The sequence below is a fragment of the Pinus tabuliformis genome, chromosome J (genome assembly GCF_031772625.1).
Source record: "Pinus tabuliformis cultivar Carrire ecotype Pingquan chromosome J, CPIR1, whole genome shotgun sequence".
Taxonomy (NCBI): domain Eukaryota; kingdom Viridiplantae; phylum Streptophyta; class Pinopsida; order Pinales; family Pinaceae; genus Pinus; species Pinus tabuliformis.
The window spans coordinates 1,129,947,316-1,129,966,466 of NC_142295.1; the positions used below are offsets into that span (position 1 = coordinate 1,129,947,316).

General features: G+C 39.2%; 1 protein-coding gene across 2 annotated transcripts in view; it reads right to left on the reverse strand.

The window, feature by feature from the left end:
- The window catches only part of LOC149231052 (2-oxoglutarate and iron-dependent oxygenase domain-containing protein CP2-like), a 172,399-nt gene that overhangs the window by 137,251 nt on the left and 15,997 nt on the right, over positions 1-19,151 (reverse strand). The window contains exon 3 of one of the 2 annotated variants that reach the window (XM_089379103.1): positions 3,564-3,611. The exons of the other annotated variant lie outside the window; for it this stretch is intronic. Within the exon in view, the coding sequence (XP_089235229.1) occupies positions 3,564-3,611 (48 nt within the window). The remainder of the gene's footprint in view (positions 1-3,563; positions 3,612-19,151) is intronic. 2 annotated transcript variants of the gene reach the window in all.

Sequence of the window (19,151 nt, forward strand, 5' to 3'; positions counted from 1 at the left end):
ATTTGTACCTTGTATCGCTCTGTTGAACAATTGATGACAATCTAATAGAAGAACAACTTTTATGGGTTTTCCCCCTTGTGGGGTTTCACCCTGGTCTTCGACCAAATTCTGGTGTCTCTTTATGTGCATGTTTTTCTTCTGATGTTCCTTTTTCTATTCCGCTGCATTACTAAAGGTGTTCTTTATACATAATTGATGTTGTAATGATGTTTTAATGTTGTAGGGGTAAATTCAATGTGTAAAGAATGTAATGCAATTATCTCAAGCAAAGAACTTAAACTTAAAATAAACCATAGAAGTTAAGAAATAAACCCACTCCAAAAATACAAAAATATTAACCATGAACAACACAAAAATATAGAGAGAAGAACCCTTAAAGCAGGGTAACATCATCAAATACTCCTTATGGAAGGAATCACTCCATAATATGTGCTCATACAATGACACTCATGTGTATTAAAACTTTCTCAGGAATATTCATAGGGGTCTATGCCAAATACCCATTATTATTATATTATTTATTTTTAATTACATAGTTATCCTATTCCATTAATATGGGCACAATACATATATTATCCCTTTGGTTACCTCCCTAGGTACCCCATATTACCTCAAGTAACTTAGATTCCATCCCTTTAGCAGATTGATCCTCGAAACATGAGAAGCCATATAATATGACCTACTAAGCATTGTAATCAACTAGCACCATGCATGAACATCCATCCATCCTAGTGAAATGTGGACATGGGATCCAACTGTGGCCTTTCCTCAATCTTGATTATGGCTTCTTCTTGGGATCCATGGCTTCACTGTGCTATTTTGATATCTTCATACATTGATTTTAGTCCTCCATGCCCTTCAATGTTGGTTTCCTTTTTGTTTCCATGTTGATCCATATTGAGTTTGTTGTCGCTCATGCCCTTGCCTTCATGACTATTGTTTCTCTAAGTGGTGGTGGTAGCAATATACAACAACCTTAGCTTTCAATTCTTCTTTCTTTGACTCTTCAACATATGGTTCCTTTGAGGCATTTAGCGCCTTAGCTTCTTCTTCTTGTTTATGCCCTTCTTGAGAATTTTGTTTAGCTTCTTCTTCTTCTTGTTTATGCCTTTCTTGATGATTTTCTTCAAGCGCCTTTGTAGGCTATTTTTCTAATTAAACCCTGCACTCTTCATCTGATGTGTCAATTAGTACTACAATTATTTTCTCTTTAGTGAAATCAAATCTCTTTCTTAGGCAAGAGGTGGGAGAATTTTTAGGCACAAAGTGGGAGAATTTTTTACCTTTTTTTGCATATTTTTGACGTAAAAAAGAGTTTGGTATTACTCAAGTCAATTTCTGAAACTCTTTGTGCAAGATCGAAGGAACCAACTGCATATATGAATTCCTCTCAAAAAAAATACCCAAGTTCCAAACAAACAAAAAACACATCCAAAACAAAATAAATAAGTGGAGTTATCGCTGAGACTCCTGTTGACTAAACTAAAGCCTCTTCGATAAGGTGGTGCACCCTCCAAGTCTAGATGTCCACATGTCAAGCACTCCTCTATGCAAGTTGGTGCATCCTCCAAAATAGGCTCCTCAACATATGTGCAAGGCACATCCAATGCCCCAAGGACTTCGTGCCCAACCTCCAAATGCATAACACCCTCCTCCAAGGTGGCTACTGTAAATGTCCCAAGTGCCCATCCTCCTTGACAAGTGCACGCTTGTAGAATATGTCAAGCCACCTCATGTGTGCAAACTAGCATATCAAGATATGCACACCCCTAGCAATAATCCCAAGGTTAACCATACACCCACTAAGCTCTCCAGATGTAAGTCAACCAAAATACGACAAAGGGGCTAGTGGACAACAAGCCCTCCACATCACATGAAGTGCTCCCCTTGATAGGTGAAAACAATTCTGGAGCAACCAGAAGCTAACATGTATGAATATATTACAGTATTTGTGTCTGCCTTCTACATTGACTCCAACTTCTGCTAATTGTGACAACAACAACCTCAAATTGTCTCCATAGTCTGTGTCATACTTTCATCAGATTATATTTGCAAACTGAAGAATTCTTATTTATGTACAATTTGCATTTTGTTACTGCCAAACAATTTTCCTAGTGATTTCCAGATATCATTGTTGGATTTCTTCAAATCCAGATGCTGTGACTGGGTGTTTGACAATCCCAAAGGAATAAGGACAATTGTCCCATTGCCTTTATTCTACCATTCAACTAACTTACTTTCCCCTGTGGGTTTCTTTTCTACACAACTTTATGCTTCTCATGGACTTCCTTCCATTAAACAAAGTTGAAGCTTTGATTTCCAAGTGTGAAAGTTAAGTCCATTAAATTTTTCAATAGATGAGTTTGTTGCTTGCATTTAAAAAAGAAAATCAGGATAGAAATATACCTTCAAATCTGTGCTTGTCAAAGTCCTTGAATCATGTGTCTTTTGTAGGGCAACTTCAGAAAAAATAAATATCTGCTAGGATGTCTATGTCTGTGACCTCCAAATTTCTGTTGGGCGTCTTAGAGCTTATGCTGAACAAAATAATGTTGCCATGCCTTTTTCAAAAAACTAATCTTCCAAAAAATCAGTACCAGACTGTATAGCAGCCTGTGCCTATATTGTCTGCAAATTTATGCTCTTGCTTTCTGTGTCTGTTTTTGAAAATTACAAATGGATATATGCTAGGACCCACACGGCTCTGAATGAATTGTGTCTAGATTGCATCACCTTCTATGATGTATCAGATTTGTATGTCACATGTAAATGGAAGCCTGTGATTGCATTTTGGTAGGTTTCCTCCTACCTTGCAAGTAATAATTGGTCTGCTGATCCATATTGCAATTGTCAGCTCTTTGTTTCAGACCATGGCTGATACTGCAAGGTCATATTGATGTCAGACTTCTAGCTTCTCCCCTGTGACTCCAACACATGATGGGTTGTTCAATTCTTTGAAAGTTTGCAAATATTTTCTATTCACAAAAGTTCATTGCCTTGACTTTCTTTTCCAGCAAATAACTTTTGCCTAATAATAATGCCAATATCCAACTCAGGGAAACATTTAAACTTCTCTTTAGCTTCTCTCTATTCAAAATTGGTTTTCTGAACTACCAGTGTGCTTCAAGTATTCTCACTCTTATATCACTGTAGGAAATATGTAAAAATATATGCACAGGAAATATTCTGACTAATAACTTTATTGCTGTTGGAGTGATTTCATACATTATGAGAATCTCTCTTTTAGTCATAAATGTGGGTAATTTATCTACTGAACTTCTATAACCACATAACTCTGATGATAAACTTAAGTTATAATGCACCTTATAACTTAATTGGCTAGTACTAAGTTGAGTTACCTAGTGACTCTTATTACCTTTTCGTGTTATTAATCTCACAATATGTAGGTTTTTCATCCATGTATCTGGTGTGTAATTCAGAAGACAAGTATCAGAACCAAAGCTTTAACTTCTATAAAAGCCAAGCCTTTCAAATACAAGAGACTTATTACTAGCTAAACCAAAGTAACATGTGAAAAATAGCAAATAAGATTCATGATCAACCTGATAGTTCTTAAGGATTTTGTCCCTGTATTCTTTGTGCCGCTGTGCCTATCAAACATAAAGAAAAAAAAGGGTTAGATAATAATCGTGTGTATGTGACTGAAGTTTTCATGTTCAAACAAGTCACTATATAAGCAAGCATAAAAAGGTGGGAAGTAACAGTCATATAAAGCAGAAATGGTATTGGTGTAGTCATCATTTACTAGAGCGAGAAAATATTTAGAGGCATACAAATTAAAAAATGTCATGGCATTCTTTATATAAATATATGGATATTAGTTTAGTAATTGAAAACTAGGTCAGCTGGAATGTTGTATACAAATCTAATTATTTGGGCCAACTTTCCAACTTAAGATGCACAGTGTTCAACTAATAGTATAAGTTGCCATTACCTTCCTGGCAGAGAGATAACAATCTGTTCTTCTATCACTGAAACTTTCGCAGTGAAGGAATTCACGGCCTGGATAACTTTTGCAAAAGTGAACAAAGCTATAGTCATGAAGGGATGTATTGATCCAGTCATATTTGACCACATCTACAGAGAACCAGATATTTGAAGTGTTGCACATCAAGAAGTAAATAGGCTTGCTTGATCTGTTAAGGTTATATATAATTCTAATTCAAATCTGTTTGTGGTTCAAACCTGGGTCAGCTAAATGGTAGTATACTTACTGACTTATTGGACACTTTTCCCAGACAATTTGAAGGTTTACAAAAAGGTTTCTGAATAACTATAAGAATTATTGCCAACTCAGTAAGCATTCTGTCATTTACTGGAAAAGATTTCATGACATTGTTTTGTGCTAAATATGGCATTAAGAGACATGCAGACACAGTCCAAAAGTTAACAAGATCTAAAACATTTTGCCAATTTACATGACAAAAAATTTAATGCATCACAGCCAGAGTTGTCATGAGCATTAATTCTTTGGGAAAAGGACCAATGTGAGCACCCTCAACAAGACCTTGAGAAACTCTACCAAACTTGTTGCATACCTTTCCAAAGCTAATATACGGTACTCTACCAAGGGGTCAACTCCACTGGAGTCATCCCCACCTAGGTGTGTCCTGGATTAAGAGTCAGGACTTGTTATGATCTATTATGGTAACTATCTGTCATGAATTCAGTTGATTACAGAGAAACAAACAGATTAAGAGTCAGGACTTGTTATGATCTATTATGGTAACTATCTGTAATGAATTCAGTTGATTACAGAGAAACAAACAACCAACTGTGGTTGGCTGACAGTTAAAATTGTACAATGATAGATTAACAGACTATAACACGAGGAAAGAATTGAACAAAAAGGGTCAGATAGTTATCTTAAATTGTTTATACATTGGCTTGTCTTGTGCTCTCTCAGGCAGACAACAATGCTGCAATTATGAAGATAATTGGTCCAAATCTAAAGCTGTGTGTGAACTGATGTGTTTAGCCAGTAAACAATGCTATTGAAACCAATGCTTTACCCAGTAATCAAAAGAGGAATGTAGAGAACATCCAAGTTCCAACAGAAAACAATTAACAATTTCAATACAGGCTGATTGATTGAACTTTCTCAGCAACCCCATGGCAATTTGTTATAGCCAAGGGGCATAACCGTGCACAATTTATCAAGAACAAGAAGAGGCACAATTGGTTGATGAACCCTCACTGGTAATAAGCATGTGTGTGCTGGGAAAGGAATAAATAGCAGCACTAGTGAGCCTTCCCAGAGCTGACCAAAAAGCTCACTTAAGGTTGCAGGTTTATAGTAATAGCAATGTAACAGATTAAAAATAAAGAATGCATGTGCATATGACCCGAATAAATAGGAAAGAACAAGAAGCATGGCACATGGTATACTGTCAGGCCAAGATGGTAACTCACGAATAGTTGCATTCCATTAAGATAAATCTCATTATATACAATCAGAATGGTGACCCTTGGAATTCACATACCAGGGTCGTTTCCTATTCTAATTTTTCTATTTACATAATTTACATAATTTCGCCCAGTCCCGGAGGATTAGGTGTCTAACATCCCCCCCCTTAATATGAACTTTGAAGGGAAGTTTGTGAGTCCAAGCATCATTCTGAATCTTTCAAACTTTTCTCTTCCAAGTGCTTTGGTGAAGATGTCTGCAATTTGCTCATTTGTGGAACAATGTCATAGGTGAATAGTCTTGGCCTCTACATGATGTTGAATCAAATGATACTTTGTGTTGATATGTTTGGTTCGATCATGGAAATTTGGATTCTTAGCCAATTTAATTGCAGAAGTATTGCCAGTCAGAAGAGGAGTAAAGTTCACTTGTTTCTCTTGCAAATCTTCAAAAAAATTCCTAAGCCACACAATCTCCTTGGTTGCTTCTACAGCTGCCACATACTCTGCCTCTGTAGTGTAATCTGTTGGAACTGATTGTTTGTGTGACCTCCAGGAGACAGTTCCTGATCCAAAACTCATAACATAACTTGAAGTAGATACTCCATTTTCCTTATCTCCATCAAACGCTGAATCAAAATATCCAATCAAATTTAAGTCATCCACCTGTCACTATTTGAGTCCAAAGTCCTGAGTTCTTTTCAAGTACTTTAGAACTCTTTTTGCACTAGACCAATGTCCCTCACAAGGCGTTTGCATAAACCTGGAAAGGATTCCAACAGCAAATGAAATAGTTGGTCTAGTAGTGGTGAGGCAGATAAGACTTCTCACAAGCTATCTATACTTAGTTGCATCCTCAAATCATTCCCTTCTTTAGATATGAGCTTTAAATTTTGTTCCAAAGGAGTGGACAAAGGATTGCATTCAGCCATGCCAAACTTGTTCAATAATTCTCCAATGTACTTTTGAGAGAAGAATATATATCTCGGATGTCGGGTCACTTCAATGCCCAAATAGTAGTGAAGATGTCCCAAACTTGTCATCTCAAATCCTTTTTTCACTTCTTTCTTTATGGATGCAATATAAGTTTCATTGCTCCCTGTCATCAACAAGTCATCTACATATACCACAAGAAAGACAACATTTTTGCCAACTTTCTTGACAAATAAAGTTGCACTATCAAAATTAAAGTGTTTGAAATTTATTTTCAGAAGATGCTTGGCCAATTTTTCATACCAAGCTCGCAGTGCTTGTTTTAGGCCATACAAGGATTTAATGAGTTTACATACTTTTTGTTCTTGTCCCTTCACAACAAAACCTTTTAGTTGAGACATAAAACCATTTTCTTTCAAGTCTCCATTCAAGAAAGCAATTTTTACATCAATTTGATGGGCTTTCCATCCATTTTGAGATGCAGAGGAAAAGAGAGTCTGGATGGCAGTCCATTTTGTTGTGGGGGAAAAGTTCTCCTCATAATCAACCCCTTCTTTTTGTACAAATACTTTTGCCACAAGCCTTGCTTTGTGCTTGTCAAGTGATCCATCTGATTTATATTTGTTCTTGAAGACCCACTTGCAACCAATTGATTTGGTTCTAAATGGAGGGCCCACCAGCTTCCAAGTTCCATTCTTTATGAGAGCATCATTCCCTTTTTGCGTTGCTTCTTTCCATTCATCATGAGAAGCAACTTCTTTAAAGGAATTTGGTTCAAAACTTACACAAATTTAATTCACAAACATAAAAAACATCCATATCATCAGCTGGATTAGAATCATCTACATCATCTCCATTTTGTCTAGTGGAACTTCTAGTTCCTACCTTTGCAACCTCAACAGAATGAACACTTTCAAGTGTTTTAGTGAGCCATTTTGGAGGACCTTTTTGAGATGGTCCAAGTTGCTCTATTCACTGAGATGGGGTTGCATCAAGATTTAATCCTCTCAATCCTCTCAATCACATCACTCAAAGTGTCTTCCTGATCTGAAGAAGTGGCTAGAACTTCATGAGGGGGAGAGAGTGCTTCAAAAGGAGATTCCATAGATTGATCCAAGATAGGGACCCCCCTTCAAGATGTGGAATCTCATTATCAAATTCACAAAAAGCTTTTGCACGACTGAATCTATCCAAATGATCAAGTTGTCGCTCAACAATATTGTCAGTCTTGGAAGATTCAAGAAAAATCACATCTCTAGATAGTATAAACTTCGTATTTACCTCATCGTAGAGACGATACGCTTAGTAATATCTGAGTACTCCAAGAAGAAACACTTTCAACTCCTTGTACCAAGTTTGTTTCTTTGTTCCTTAGGAATCAATGCATAGAAGGTGGAACCAAAGATTCTAAGATGCCATGTCGAAGGAATGTGGCCATACCACATTTCATAAGGAGGTTCGTCTCTCAAAGCATGAGATGGACATCTGATTTTAATATATATTGTGCATAGAACTGCATCCGCCCTAAACATTAACTTTACATTTTTTTTAAACATCATTGAACGAACCACATTTAAGATTGTCTTGTTCATTCTTTCAACTACACCATTTTGTTAAGATTGAATGGCACAATTGTTTGATATTGAATCCCATCTTGGTGAAGATAGTATTCAAATTCATTTGAAGTATATTCTTTTCCATTATAAGTACGAATAGGGCCAATATGAGATTGTGCATCATTTTCGATCCATGCATGAAAGTTTTTGAAAGTTTCAAAAGTCTCAAATTCAACGTTAACAAAACCGAACCGGTGACCAAACCGAAAAACCCTTTGAACCAAGAAACAGTCGAGACTCAGAACCATACTGGAACCGGTAAAAAACCAGAGCAAAAAACCAGTCGACCAAAAACACATTAAATATTCAAATTTTGAAGAAAAACATATATATTCATGTGCATCCATATGAATCCAAATCATTTATGCACAAATAAGCAGAAGTTCTCATTTATATAGCATGTAAGGGTGCACATGACCAAAATAGCATCGAGTGCAATCTGTCTTTGAACCGAAAATATATCAACAAATAGGCTCTGGATGGCCTCTAACATCCCAAAAACATCATGCTACAATAAATGTCTACCTATCATCAAAATCATTGCCTATATTGGGATTTTTGTCATCAATATCACCCTCTACGCATTAAAATAACATAGAAAAAACATTGCATTTTGAGTCAAGATTTTGTTTGAGTGATGGGTACATGATAGGGGAGTTCGACAACCAGTGCCACTAACATGAAGGTACATAGAGAGTTTGGTGCTCTTGATTAAATACTAGTTCCATACCCTCGTACATGACCAAATCCGATGGAAATTTGCAATCCCCCCAATCATGAAATCTTGAAAAACTGTTAAGTCTATTGGATTTTTAGTGACATCTAAAATTCTACATTCCCCATATGAAATGCACTGAGGTAGGAACCACTCTCAAACATCCTGAGTCATTTCATGGTAATTTTAAAATTTAAGTAAAATTGTTTTTTCTTAAAAAATTATGTTTCAAACATCCTTGAGCAACTTATACAGAATCAATCGGTTTGGTACAAAACTAGCTAGTTCGGTTCCGAACCAACCATTTCCGGTTTCAAACCCCACACCGGACCAGTTTGGTCCCAAACTAGTCAGACTGGTCGGTTCCATCAGTTCTGGTCTGGTTATGATAACATTGCTCAAATTTGCTTTTTAATAAATATACCCAACATAGCCCCCACAGCGGGTGCCTAACTCCAACGTTTGTCGGATGGCAATCAAGGCTAAGTGGGAATGGCAGCCACTTGGTCATCTATTTAATTCTTCAGCATGCTTGTCCTAACAACAATATGATGCTCGCACTAGTTTAGCCTTGGACATCGTACAACAAATCTGGCTTATCTTGCATGAAAATAATTGCGATGCACAATGGATTGCAAAGGTTCCTTCAAGGGTCGAATGAGAGTGGCATCATTATAATATGATGTCCTCTCTCTGGCATATTTCTTTTACCTAGGTCCTGTCTTGCTAAGCGTTCGTCAGAGGAAAAGATGCTATATGTTTTGTTATAGCAGGGTCATCATGCCCGTAGTGTTTATCCTCTCCTCACACTCCTTAATTGGTCCACTCCTGAGCATATTTTAGCACTCTCGGCAATGGAATGTCTACCTCACAATTGGTTTTGCATTTGGCCACCCTTGGCCTCCTTTGTTTGCAGGTTGGCTCGAGACTCTACATTGGCCACCCAGCTTCACCCTTATGTTGCAGTTCTCTCAAAGAGTCATTTGTTCTATCACAATTTGCAAGCTTTAACTATGCAGGCTCACGGTGCTTTATGGATTAGCTATCTCTGGCCCAGTCATTTCTTCTTCTTGTTGGTCTCTGCTTTGGGAGTCTTCAAAAATGTTCAAAGTATCTACCCTCCTCAATCAATTGTGCAACTCCTAGGCACAGAATTAGGGTGGTAGGCTTAGATTCCAGAACTCAAGCAGCTCAGAATGCATGTTCGCATTAGGTCGATAAAGAGGAGGACGAAGGCACAAGGAATTCATGAAGTTTTGAGCACAAGGTTTGTGTGACAAGACAACTCACGAGTTTATGAGAGGAGCCTTGATTATGGAGAGCGCAGGAATTGTTTTGTAAGAAATAGGAGGAATAAGTGTGTAAGGATTTAAGAGTTGATTATGCACAGAGAATAGGAGTTGGGTCCTAAAGAATAGGAGGTAGAAAGTGCGCTAAGAAATAGGGCACAAGTGCGCTAAGAAATAGGGCACAAGTGCACTAGAAAATACGGCCTGAAGTGCGCAAAGGAATAGGAGAAGTGCACAACGAAGGAGAAGCAGAATTGAGCAAGGAAGCAAGGTTTGCAGAGCAATTCAAGGAGGCAGTAGAGGATTGATTACGAGCTAGAGGGCTAAGATCAAGCAATGATCAAGGCAGGCCAAGATCAACTATATCAATTGAGATTTATTGAGAGAACCAGGACGCTTTCTTAGAGAAACAAATTGCTTTGTGTTAATTTTAGATAACAATGGTATGTTCTATGCTTAAGAGCAATTTACTGCAATTTTCTTATTACCCCAATATCAATTTCCAGATTAGCAATCACATTAACATGACAGTAAATGTAGATAGAACATAAATAAAAACAGTAGAAGACAAGCCAAGATAAGAGGACACAAGATGTGGCACATGCCAAGGACAAACCCCAATGTGGGGAAACCCTTTGATCAATTCTTCTTATTATTCTTCAAAAGTTCAGCACAGAGAGAGTATAATATGCAAAATTCACTTGCCCAATCAAAGTCAAATCTGTCGAGTCAAACAGCAACCACATGAAGCCCTAACCAGAAAGTCAATGTTGGTCAACAGGGCAGAATTTATCCTCTAAAATAGCTCGGTCAAACCAGTCAACACAGCTTCCAACAATCATCTGAATCAGCCCAAAACAGTCTCGAAAAACTTAGTTAAACTTGGTCAACACAGAGTCAAACCTGCGGTCAAACCCTCCTACAATCAACGTTGGTCAAACAGCTCGGATTGCCTCGATTTTTGTGCCCATAAATGTGGCCTACCCAAATAAAAATATCCTCAAGAAAAATGCAGTCAAATCAAGTCAACAGTTGCCCAGTAAACATTGGTCAAACCCTCCTGCAATTCGGTCAACGCCCAAATAGAAAATAACAGTCTTCTTCATAGCACGTGTGGAGAGAGAGGTTTCTCAAAAATCCGTACCCAATCAAATGAGGAGAAAGAGATGTGTGAGAAGATGAGTGAGTAAATGAGGAAGAGGATCCTTCTATTTATATGCAACGTTGAAGATGAACAGACGTGTATTTTGGGCTTCTAACCCTACAATAAATTGTTGGCCGACCTTGACAATTTGTCCATAAACAAAATAAATTCATAATTTCATTTGTACATGTCAGAATGAGATGATCTTTAGATCAATACTACACCTCCCAGAAAGATGAATTCAATAAAAATATCACTTGCATCATATGAGTTGTCCAAGGTGGAGTTTGGCCCTAGTTGCCAAATTTAACACTCCCTCTCAACTAGGAAGAACTCCACCTGCCAAACCATCTGACAATTTGTACCATCCCTGTCATCCCTACTCTGCTCTGCTGAACCATGAAGAAATGATCGAGCATCTATCATGCCATTCTCCACTGACCCGAAGTCAGTCTCCAATAATCGAAAGTGTATCATACTACTCTCCACTAACCCAAAGTCAATATCCATTGATCCCAGATCAATATCAAACATCCTAGCATAAAGAGTACACTAGTACACAATGCGTCCATCGGTAGTCCTATAGTCCCTATCCTCATTTCCCTACTCATTGGCCAGATGAGAGTTACTTCCCATGAGTCCCAAATTGCATGGGTAGGATGTATCGGCAGGAGAAGGTGAACCACGCATCCTGCTCATATGCCATAGGAGAAGGTGAACCACTCATCCTATTGCATATATCAACGTGGGGTATCACAGGGGAAGGTGAACCACTCACCCTGTACATCACACACCACTAGGGGAAGGTGAACCACTCACCCTATGGTCGCTCATCGCTCCAAAAAGTACCCCAAGCCCCCCGGAGCTCCCAGAGCTCAATATCCAAATCAAACGGGACCCTCTTAAGAGGGTCTCTCCCCAACTCCAAGTCGTTCACGGAAGGTTAAGAATTTGACCTTCCCTAGGGGCTTCGTAAGAATATCTGCGACCTGATCATCACTCTCAAAAAGACGGAGCCTTATTGCTCCCCGTTGTACCATATCCCGGATAAAGTGGTACCTAATATCAATATGCTTGGAGCGAACATGAAACACGGGATTCTCAGAAATATGAATCCCACTTTTGTTGTCGCAATAGATCACGGTGGTATCCAGCAGATTGCCAAACAGCTCACTAAAGAGCTTCCTCAAACAAACAGCTTCACAGGAGGCCATAGTAGCAACAATATATTCAACCTCAACAGTGCTCAAAGCAACCGACTTCTGCTTCCTGCTCATCCAGGATATCGAAGCAGAACCTAGAGAGAAGCAACATCCCGATGTGCTTTTACGATCCACCACACTACCAGCCCAATCAACATCAAAATAACCATGGAGCCTTACTTTCCCTGCAATGTATCTTAGTCCATAGGTGATTGTGCCTCGGAGATATTTCAAGAGATTCTTGGCAGTATCCAATGTATGTGATGAGGCTCGACCATAAATTGACTCAATGTATTCATTGTAAAACATATGTCCAGACAGGAGTTCACCAAGAACATCAAGGCCCCCACGAGTTGACGATACTCAAAAGGATTTCCAAAATCGGGCCCAGCGGCACTTCCGTATAACTTCTTGAAGTTAAGTTCCATCAGAGTAGTCACGGACTTGCAGTCCACCATCCCAAATCTTTCAAGTAGCTTCATAATGTATTTTCCTTGAGAAAGGAAAATCTCACCTGGCTTTTGCCAGACCTCCAACCCTAGGAAATAATGCATCAGTCCTAGGTCCTTCATTTCAAACTCGAAAGCCAACTCCCTCTTACATTGATGAATAAGAGGGTCTGCACCTATCAAAAAGAGATCATCCACATAAAGTACCAAGATGAAAGGTCTGTCATTCTCAACCTTAAAGTAAAGGTTCGAATCAGCTTCACTTCTTGTAAAACCCAGCTTCATCAGATAGTTGTCGATCCTCTCATACCAAGCTCGGGGAGCTTGCTTCAACCCATAAAGGGCTTTCTTCAACCTGCATAAATGTGTCTGACGATCTTGAACTTTGAACCCCTCGGGTTGTTCTACATAGACTTCCTCCTTAACTGAACCATGCAAGAAGGCAGTCTTGACATCCATCTGGTGTAGATTCCATCCTTGTGAGGCAACAGGGGCTATAATCGAACAGATGGTGGTATATCTGGCAACAGGTGCAAATATCTCATCGTAATCCGCACCTTCCTTTTAAGAGAAGCGTCGAGCATCAAACCTGGCCTTGAACTTTTCAGCGCCTCCATCAGCTCCATGCTTGATCTTGTAGAGCCATTTCGAGGTTACAAAGGATTTGGCCTTCGGTCTGGGGACCACATCCCAGACATCATTCTTCATAATCGACTCATACTCTTCGTTCATAGCATCCTTCCAAACTTGGTGTTTCACAGCTTCTTCGAATGTGCAAGGCTCAGTTTGAATAATGGTGCTCATGGAAGTTAAGTACCCTTGGTACCTATTCGACTTCTTACCTTCACGAAATGTCCCCCTTGGTGCAACATGTCTCTCGGCATCTTCGAGAGTTTCTCTAAGCCATGAGGGTCTCCTTTTTGAGGAGGGATCATGAGGAGGTGGATGAATGGGATCCATTGGTCCTTCAACATCGTGCATTGACTCATCCTAAGGTTCTCCCTGCTTTCCTGCATCTGCTTTTTTGTTCTTCCTTGCAATACGAAGGTTACTAATCTTCCCAAGGGTAGCATCTTCATCAAAGGTGACATCATGACTTATCTCCACTTCTCTTTGACTAGGCACATAGATTCTATATGCCTTAGAAGTTTCACTGTAGCCCACAAATGTTCCTTTCTTCCCAAATGCATCCAATTTGCTTCTCCTTCCTTTCGGCACATGAAAATACCCAGGGATACCAAAAATTCTAAAGTGAGAAACATCAGGTTTCTTGCCGGTGAAAATTTCTTCGGGAATTTTGGAGTTCAGCACTTGATGAGGGCATCTATTTTGAATATACACAGCAATGTTAATATCTTACACCCATAAGAACTTCAAAAGGCTTTGATCATGAAGCACAGCACGAGTGGCTTCTAGAATAGAACAATTCTCCCTCTCAATGCCAGCTTCTCTATAATAGTCATTGAACTCATTTGATTCATATTCGGTTCCATTATCGGTCCTCAAGATTTTGAACTTCTTCCCGGTTTGATTTTCGACCAAGGCTTTGAAAGAACGAAACCATGAGAATGCTTCATCCTTCTTCTTTAAGAAATATATCCAAGTTTTGCGAGAGAAATCATCCACAAAGATAGCATAATATAAATATCCTCCCAAAGAGTTCACTGGCATCTTACCAGATAGAATAGAATGAATCAATTGCAATATGTCGGTAGTCTTGCTATCACTTGAGGGGAATGGTCCCCTTGTATGTTTTCCTTCTGCACATCCCTAACAAACACCTTCATGTTACAAACACCTTCATGTTCTACTTTAAATTCAGGCATACTTGTTACCATCTTCCTCGCATCGGGTAGGGCTTTATAATGAAGATGATCAAACCTTCGGTGTCATAATTCGGGTTGAAGAGATGTATTGGAAGACATAGCTCCTAGTGGACTTCCTCCAACTTGATATAGGCTGTCAACCCTGAATCCAAGAGTAAATGCTTCTTTGAAATTTCTCTTCCAAACATGTACCATTCCACCAATGAATGCCACATTAAATCCTTTGTCCTCCATTGCCGAGATAGATACCAGGTTCTTCTTTAGATCAGGTACATATAGTACTTCTTGTAGATGAATGGTGTTACCTTGATTCAATTGAAGAGTAACATTCCCAATTCCTTCCATGGGATAGGTGGCATTGTCCCCAAGAATGATTTCCAAATTTATATCCTTTTCTATCAAATTTGAAAGAACTTCCTTATACCCAGTGAAGTGCCTTGAGGCACCACTATCAATCAACCAATTTCCCAAAGTATACGGAGGAGAGGCAGTAGAGAGGGCAGATATAAGATAAAATTCTTTTTTTCTTGTTATCAACAACATTAGATTCGTCATACCTGGATTTTCTTGATCCTTTGATCCTTTGGGAGGTCGACCATTTCCATGATGAGTAGCGGGAGGATTCCTTTTTCCTTTGTTGTTAATCCTGCCATTCCTTTGATTGTTGTTGCCCCTGAAATTGTTGTTGTGGTTGTCATCATCATGAGGTGTATCCCTTCTATTAGGAAACTCCCTAGCATAGTGGCCAAACTTGTTGCAAATGAAGAATCTTCCCTTTCTTCCATTTTTGAATCCTGACCTTCCTTGACAATGCTTCTTTGACGCTGCATTGTTCTTCTTTTTTGCATGAGCGGAGAATGTAGTAGGATCATTCCTATTTGAAGGCATATCCATTTCCATCATCCTTGTTTCTTCTTGATAAAATCTAGTCAGCAATTCTCCAAAACCTGGAACCTTGTCGTTGTTGAAAATGGTAGTGTTGAACACATGCCATTCACGAGGGAGTCCTCTAAGGGCAATGAGAGTGAGCTCCCCATCAACAATAGCTTCTCCAATTGAAAGAAGATCATTTTTTATCTCGATAATCCTCATGAAGTAGGATTGAATATCTTCACCTCTTCCCTTCTTTATGTCCTTCAATTTGTTTTTGAGAAAGAGGACTTGGTTTGCATTGCTAACCTTGAACATTCCACCTTGAACATGACAACCAACCTGTCATACATCTCCTTAGATGTGTTCAAATCGGAGATGTATGCAACCAAATGCTTGTTAATAGAATCTCTGGTAATTTCTTAGCTTTGACTTCACCTTTCTTGTACTTTGTCTTAGCAGTAGCTGGTGCATTTGAAGAAGGTTCAGTAATATTTCCCTACACATAGTCCATAACATCCTGCTCTTCCAAAGTCAAATCAAGAGACATCTTCCATGCATGATAATCAGACTTATCATTGAGCTTGTCATCAGGTTTGAAGTAAGATGCGGAGGCCATTGAATCTAGGCCTTGTCCAACAAATCTCAATGATTGCTCTTCTAAGTGATTGTTCTTTTCACTCTTGATTGGTATTTGTCTTCACCTCAGCGTTGATACCATGTTAATTTCAGATAACAATGGTATGTTCTATGCTTAAGAGCAATTTACTTCAATTTTCTTATTAGCCCAATATCAATTTCCAAATTAGCAATCACATTAACATGATAGTAAATGCAGATAGAACATAAATAAAAACAGTAGAAGACAAGCCAAGACAAGAGGACACAAGAAGTGGCACATGCCAGGGACAAACCCCAATGTGGGGAAACCCTTTGATCAATTCTTCTTATTATTCTTCAAAAGTTCAGCAGAGAGAGAACACAATATGCAAAATTCACTTGCCCAATCAAAGTCAAATTTGTCCAGTCAAACAGCAGCCACAGGAAGCCCTAACCAGAAAGTCAACGCTGGTCAACAGGGCATAATTTATCCTCCAAAACAGTTTAGTCAAGCCCAGTCAACACGGCCTCCAACAGTCATCTAAATCAGCCCAAAACAAACCCGAAAATCTCGGTCAAACTTGTTCAATGCAGAGTCAAACCTGTGATCAAACCCTCCTACAGTCAACGCTGGTCAAACAGCTCAGATTGCCACGATTTTTGTGCCCAAAAATGCAGCATGCCCAAATAGAAATATCCTCAAGAAAAATGCAATCAAATCAAGTCAACAACTGCCCGGTAAACACCGGTCAAACCCTCCTGCAATTTGGTCAACAGCCAAACAGAAAATTACAGTCTTCTTCTTCGCACGTGTGGAGAGAGAGGTTGCCCAGAAATCCATACCTAATCAGATGAGGAGAGAGAGATGTGTGAGAAGATGAGTGAGTAAATGAGGAAGAGGCTCCTTCATTTATATGCAACGTTGAGGATGAACAGACATGTCTTTTGGGCTTCTGAGCCTACATTAGATTGATGGTCGACCTTGACAATTTGTCCATAAACAAAATAAATTCATAATTTCATTTGTACATGCCAGAATGAGATGATCTTTAGATAAATCCTACACCTATAGGAAAGAGGAATCCAATGAAAATATCAATTGCATCATATGAGCTCTCCAAGGTGGATTTTTGCCCTAGTTGCCAAATTTAACACTTTGCAATAGATTCACTTGTTCATTGAATAATCAATAAAATACCACATCAAGCCAGCAAGCTTTCCCTGTTGGGTTTCCCAAGAAAAATAAGTGTGTTAATTGTGTGATGTGTTTTTATCTTTGTGTTTTTATTTCGCTGCTTATTAGTTTTTAAGAAACTCTATATCTTGGTGAAAGTAAACTAGATTTCATTTTTCAATTATTCATCTAAGTAGATGCAGAGTTTATTTAACATGGTATCGGAGCAAAGATAAGTATAAATACTAGCACCAAATTGACCAGTTGGTGGACAACGTAGATCAAGCAGAAAGCTTGCACTAGAGTTTGAAGATCAGAGTAGTTCTTTGGATAACAGGATGGCATTCCAAGGACTAAGGTCAAATCACAATTTAGAGGGAGCCTCGAATTTCTGCTCATGGAAGGAGCGGATCTCAGTAGTGTTGGAAGATAATGGGGTGCTCGAGTTTGTGAAGCAACAAATAGTGCCACCTCAAGATGCCCAACAGTTGATCCAGCATAACAAGAATGACACCAAGGCGAGGGGAATCATTCTTGGGGGGATCATAGATCATATTATCCCTCATCTCCATGAGAAGAAGGCAGCATACAAGATGTTTATAGCCATCTTAGATGTGTATCAGGGTTCCAGTGATGCTAGGAAGCTTGCTCTAAAGGAGAAGCTAAGGAGTATCTAGATGAGCAAAGGAGAGCCCATCATCACGTATCTTTCAAAGTTCACTCAGGTTCGAGATGAGCTAGGTGGTGTGTGTGTGACTGTAGCAGACAGTGACCTTGTGAGTCTTGTGCTTTTGGGACTTCATAAGTCTTGGGAGAATTTCTAGAATGCAGTAAGTGGTAAAGAGAATATTCCCAGTTGGGAAATACTATGGAATGACTGCGTCCAAGAAGAAATCTGGAGAGGAATGAGAGTTGGTTGATCAGCTAAGACAGAGGACAAGGAGAACTTTGCCCTGGCAAGCAAAGGTAGCAATGCCAAGGGTAAGAAGGGCCAAGGAGAGGTTAGGTCCAGTTAAAAGGGTGAGAAGAAGAAGAAGGATCTAAGCAAGATCAAGTGCTTCCATTGCCATGAGTTCAGACACTATGCCACTAAGTGTCCTAATAGAAAGGAGTGCAGTAAGGATCATGTAGCTACATTTGCCGAGGTAGATGTGTTTACCTCTCAATTCGAGAAATATTTCTCATTGATAACTTGTATGGCAAGCTTAGCAAACATTATTGTATGGTATATTGATTCAGGAGTGTCCTTCCATATGGTCGGGAACAAGGAGCATTTCAACCAACTAAAGGAGAAGGGCATGCAATTTCAAATTGAGCTAGGAGATGATGGCAAGTACGCAACTAGGGGAGTTGGTACTGTCAATTTTGAGAGGGAGTCAGGTAGCTCTCTCCATCTCAGAGAAGTCCTCTATGTTCCAAGCCTAAAGAAGAGTCTTGTTTCTATTGCAACCCTAGAGGATAAGAATTATGATGTCGTCTTCAGTAGAGATAAGGCTTACCTCAAGCACTTAGCTTCTGGGTGTAGGAAGCAGATAGGTGTGAGGGTGTGGAATTTGTATAGGTTGCAGGTTGAGACAGGCACAACCTTGAGCAACAAGGCAAGAAGTGCACAGAGTAGAGACATGAGGGTTGAGGAGAGCAAAGCTCAGAGGGAGTCCTTAGAGCGAGAGCAAGATTGAGCTCCCAAGTAGGAGCCTCGGATAATATCACAGTTTGAGTCTCAACTAGTTGGAAAATGGGTTGACCAACAGGATGATTAGGAGAAGAGACTAGGGTGAGTGGAGACAACCACTCAGTGAGAGCTCCTAGTATAAGGAGAGTTCAAGCCAAGTGGGCAGACGAGTTATTTAAAGGGGATCAGGAGAGAGTTGGATCTCCCAATACCATATTCAGGTAGAGTAAGCAG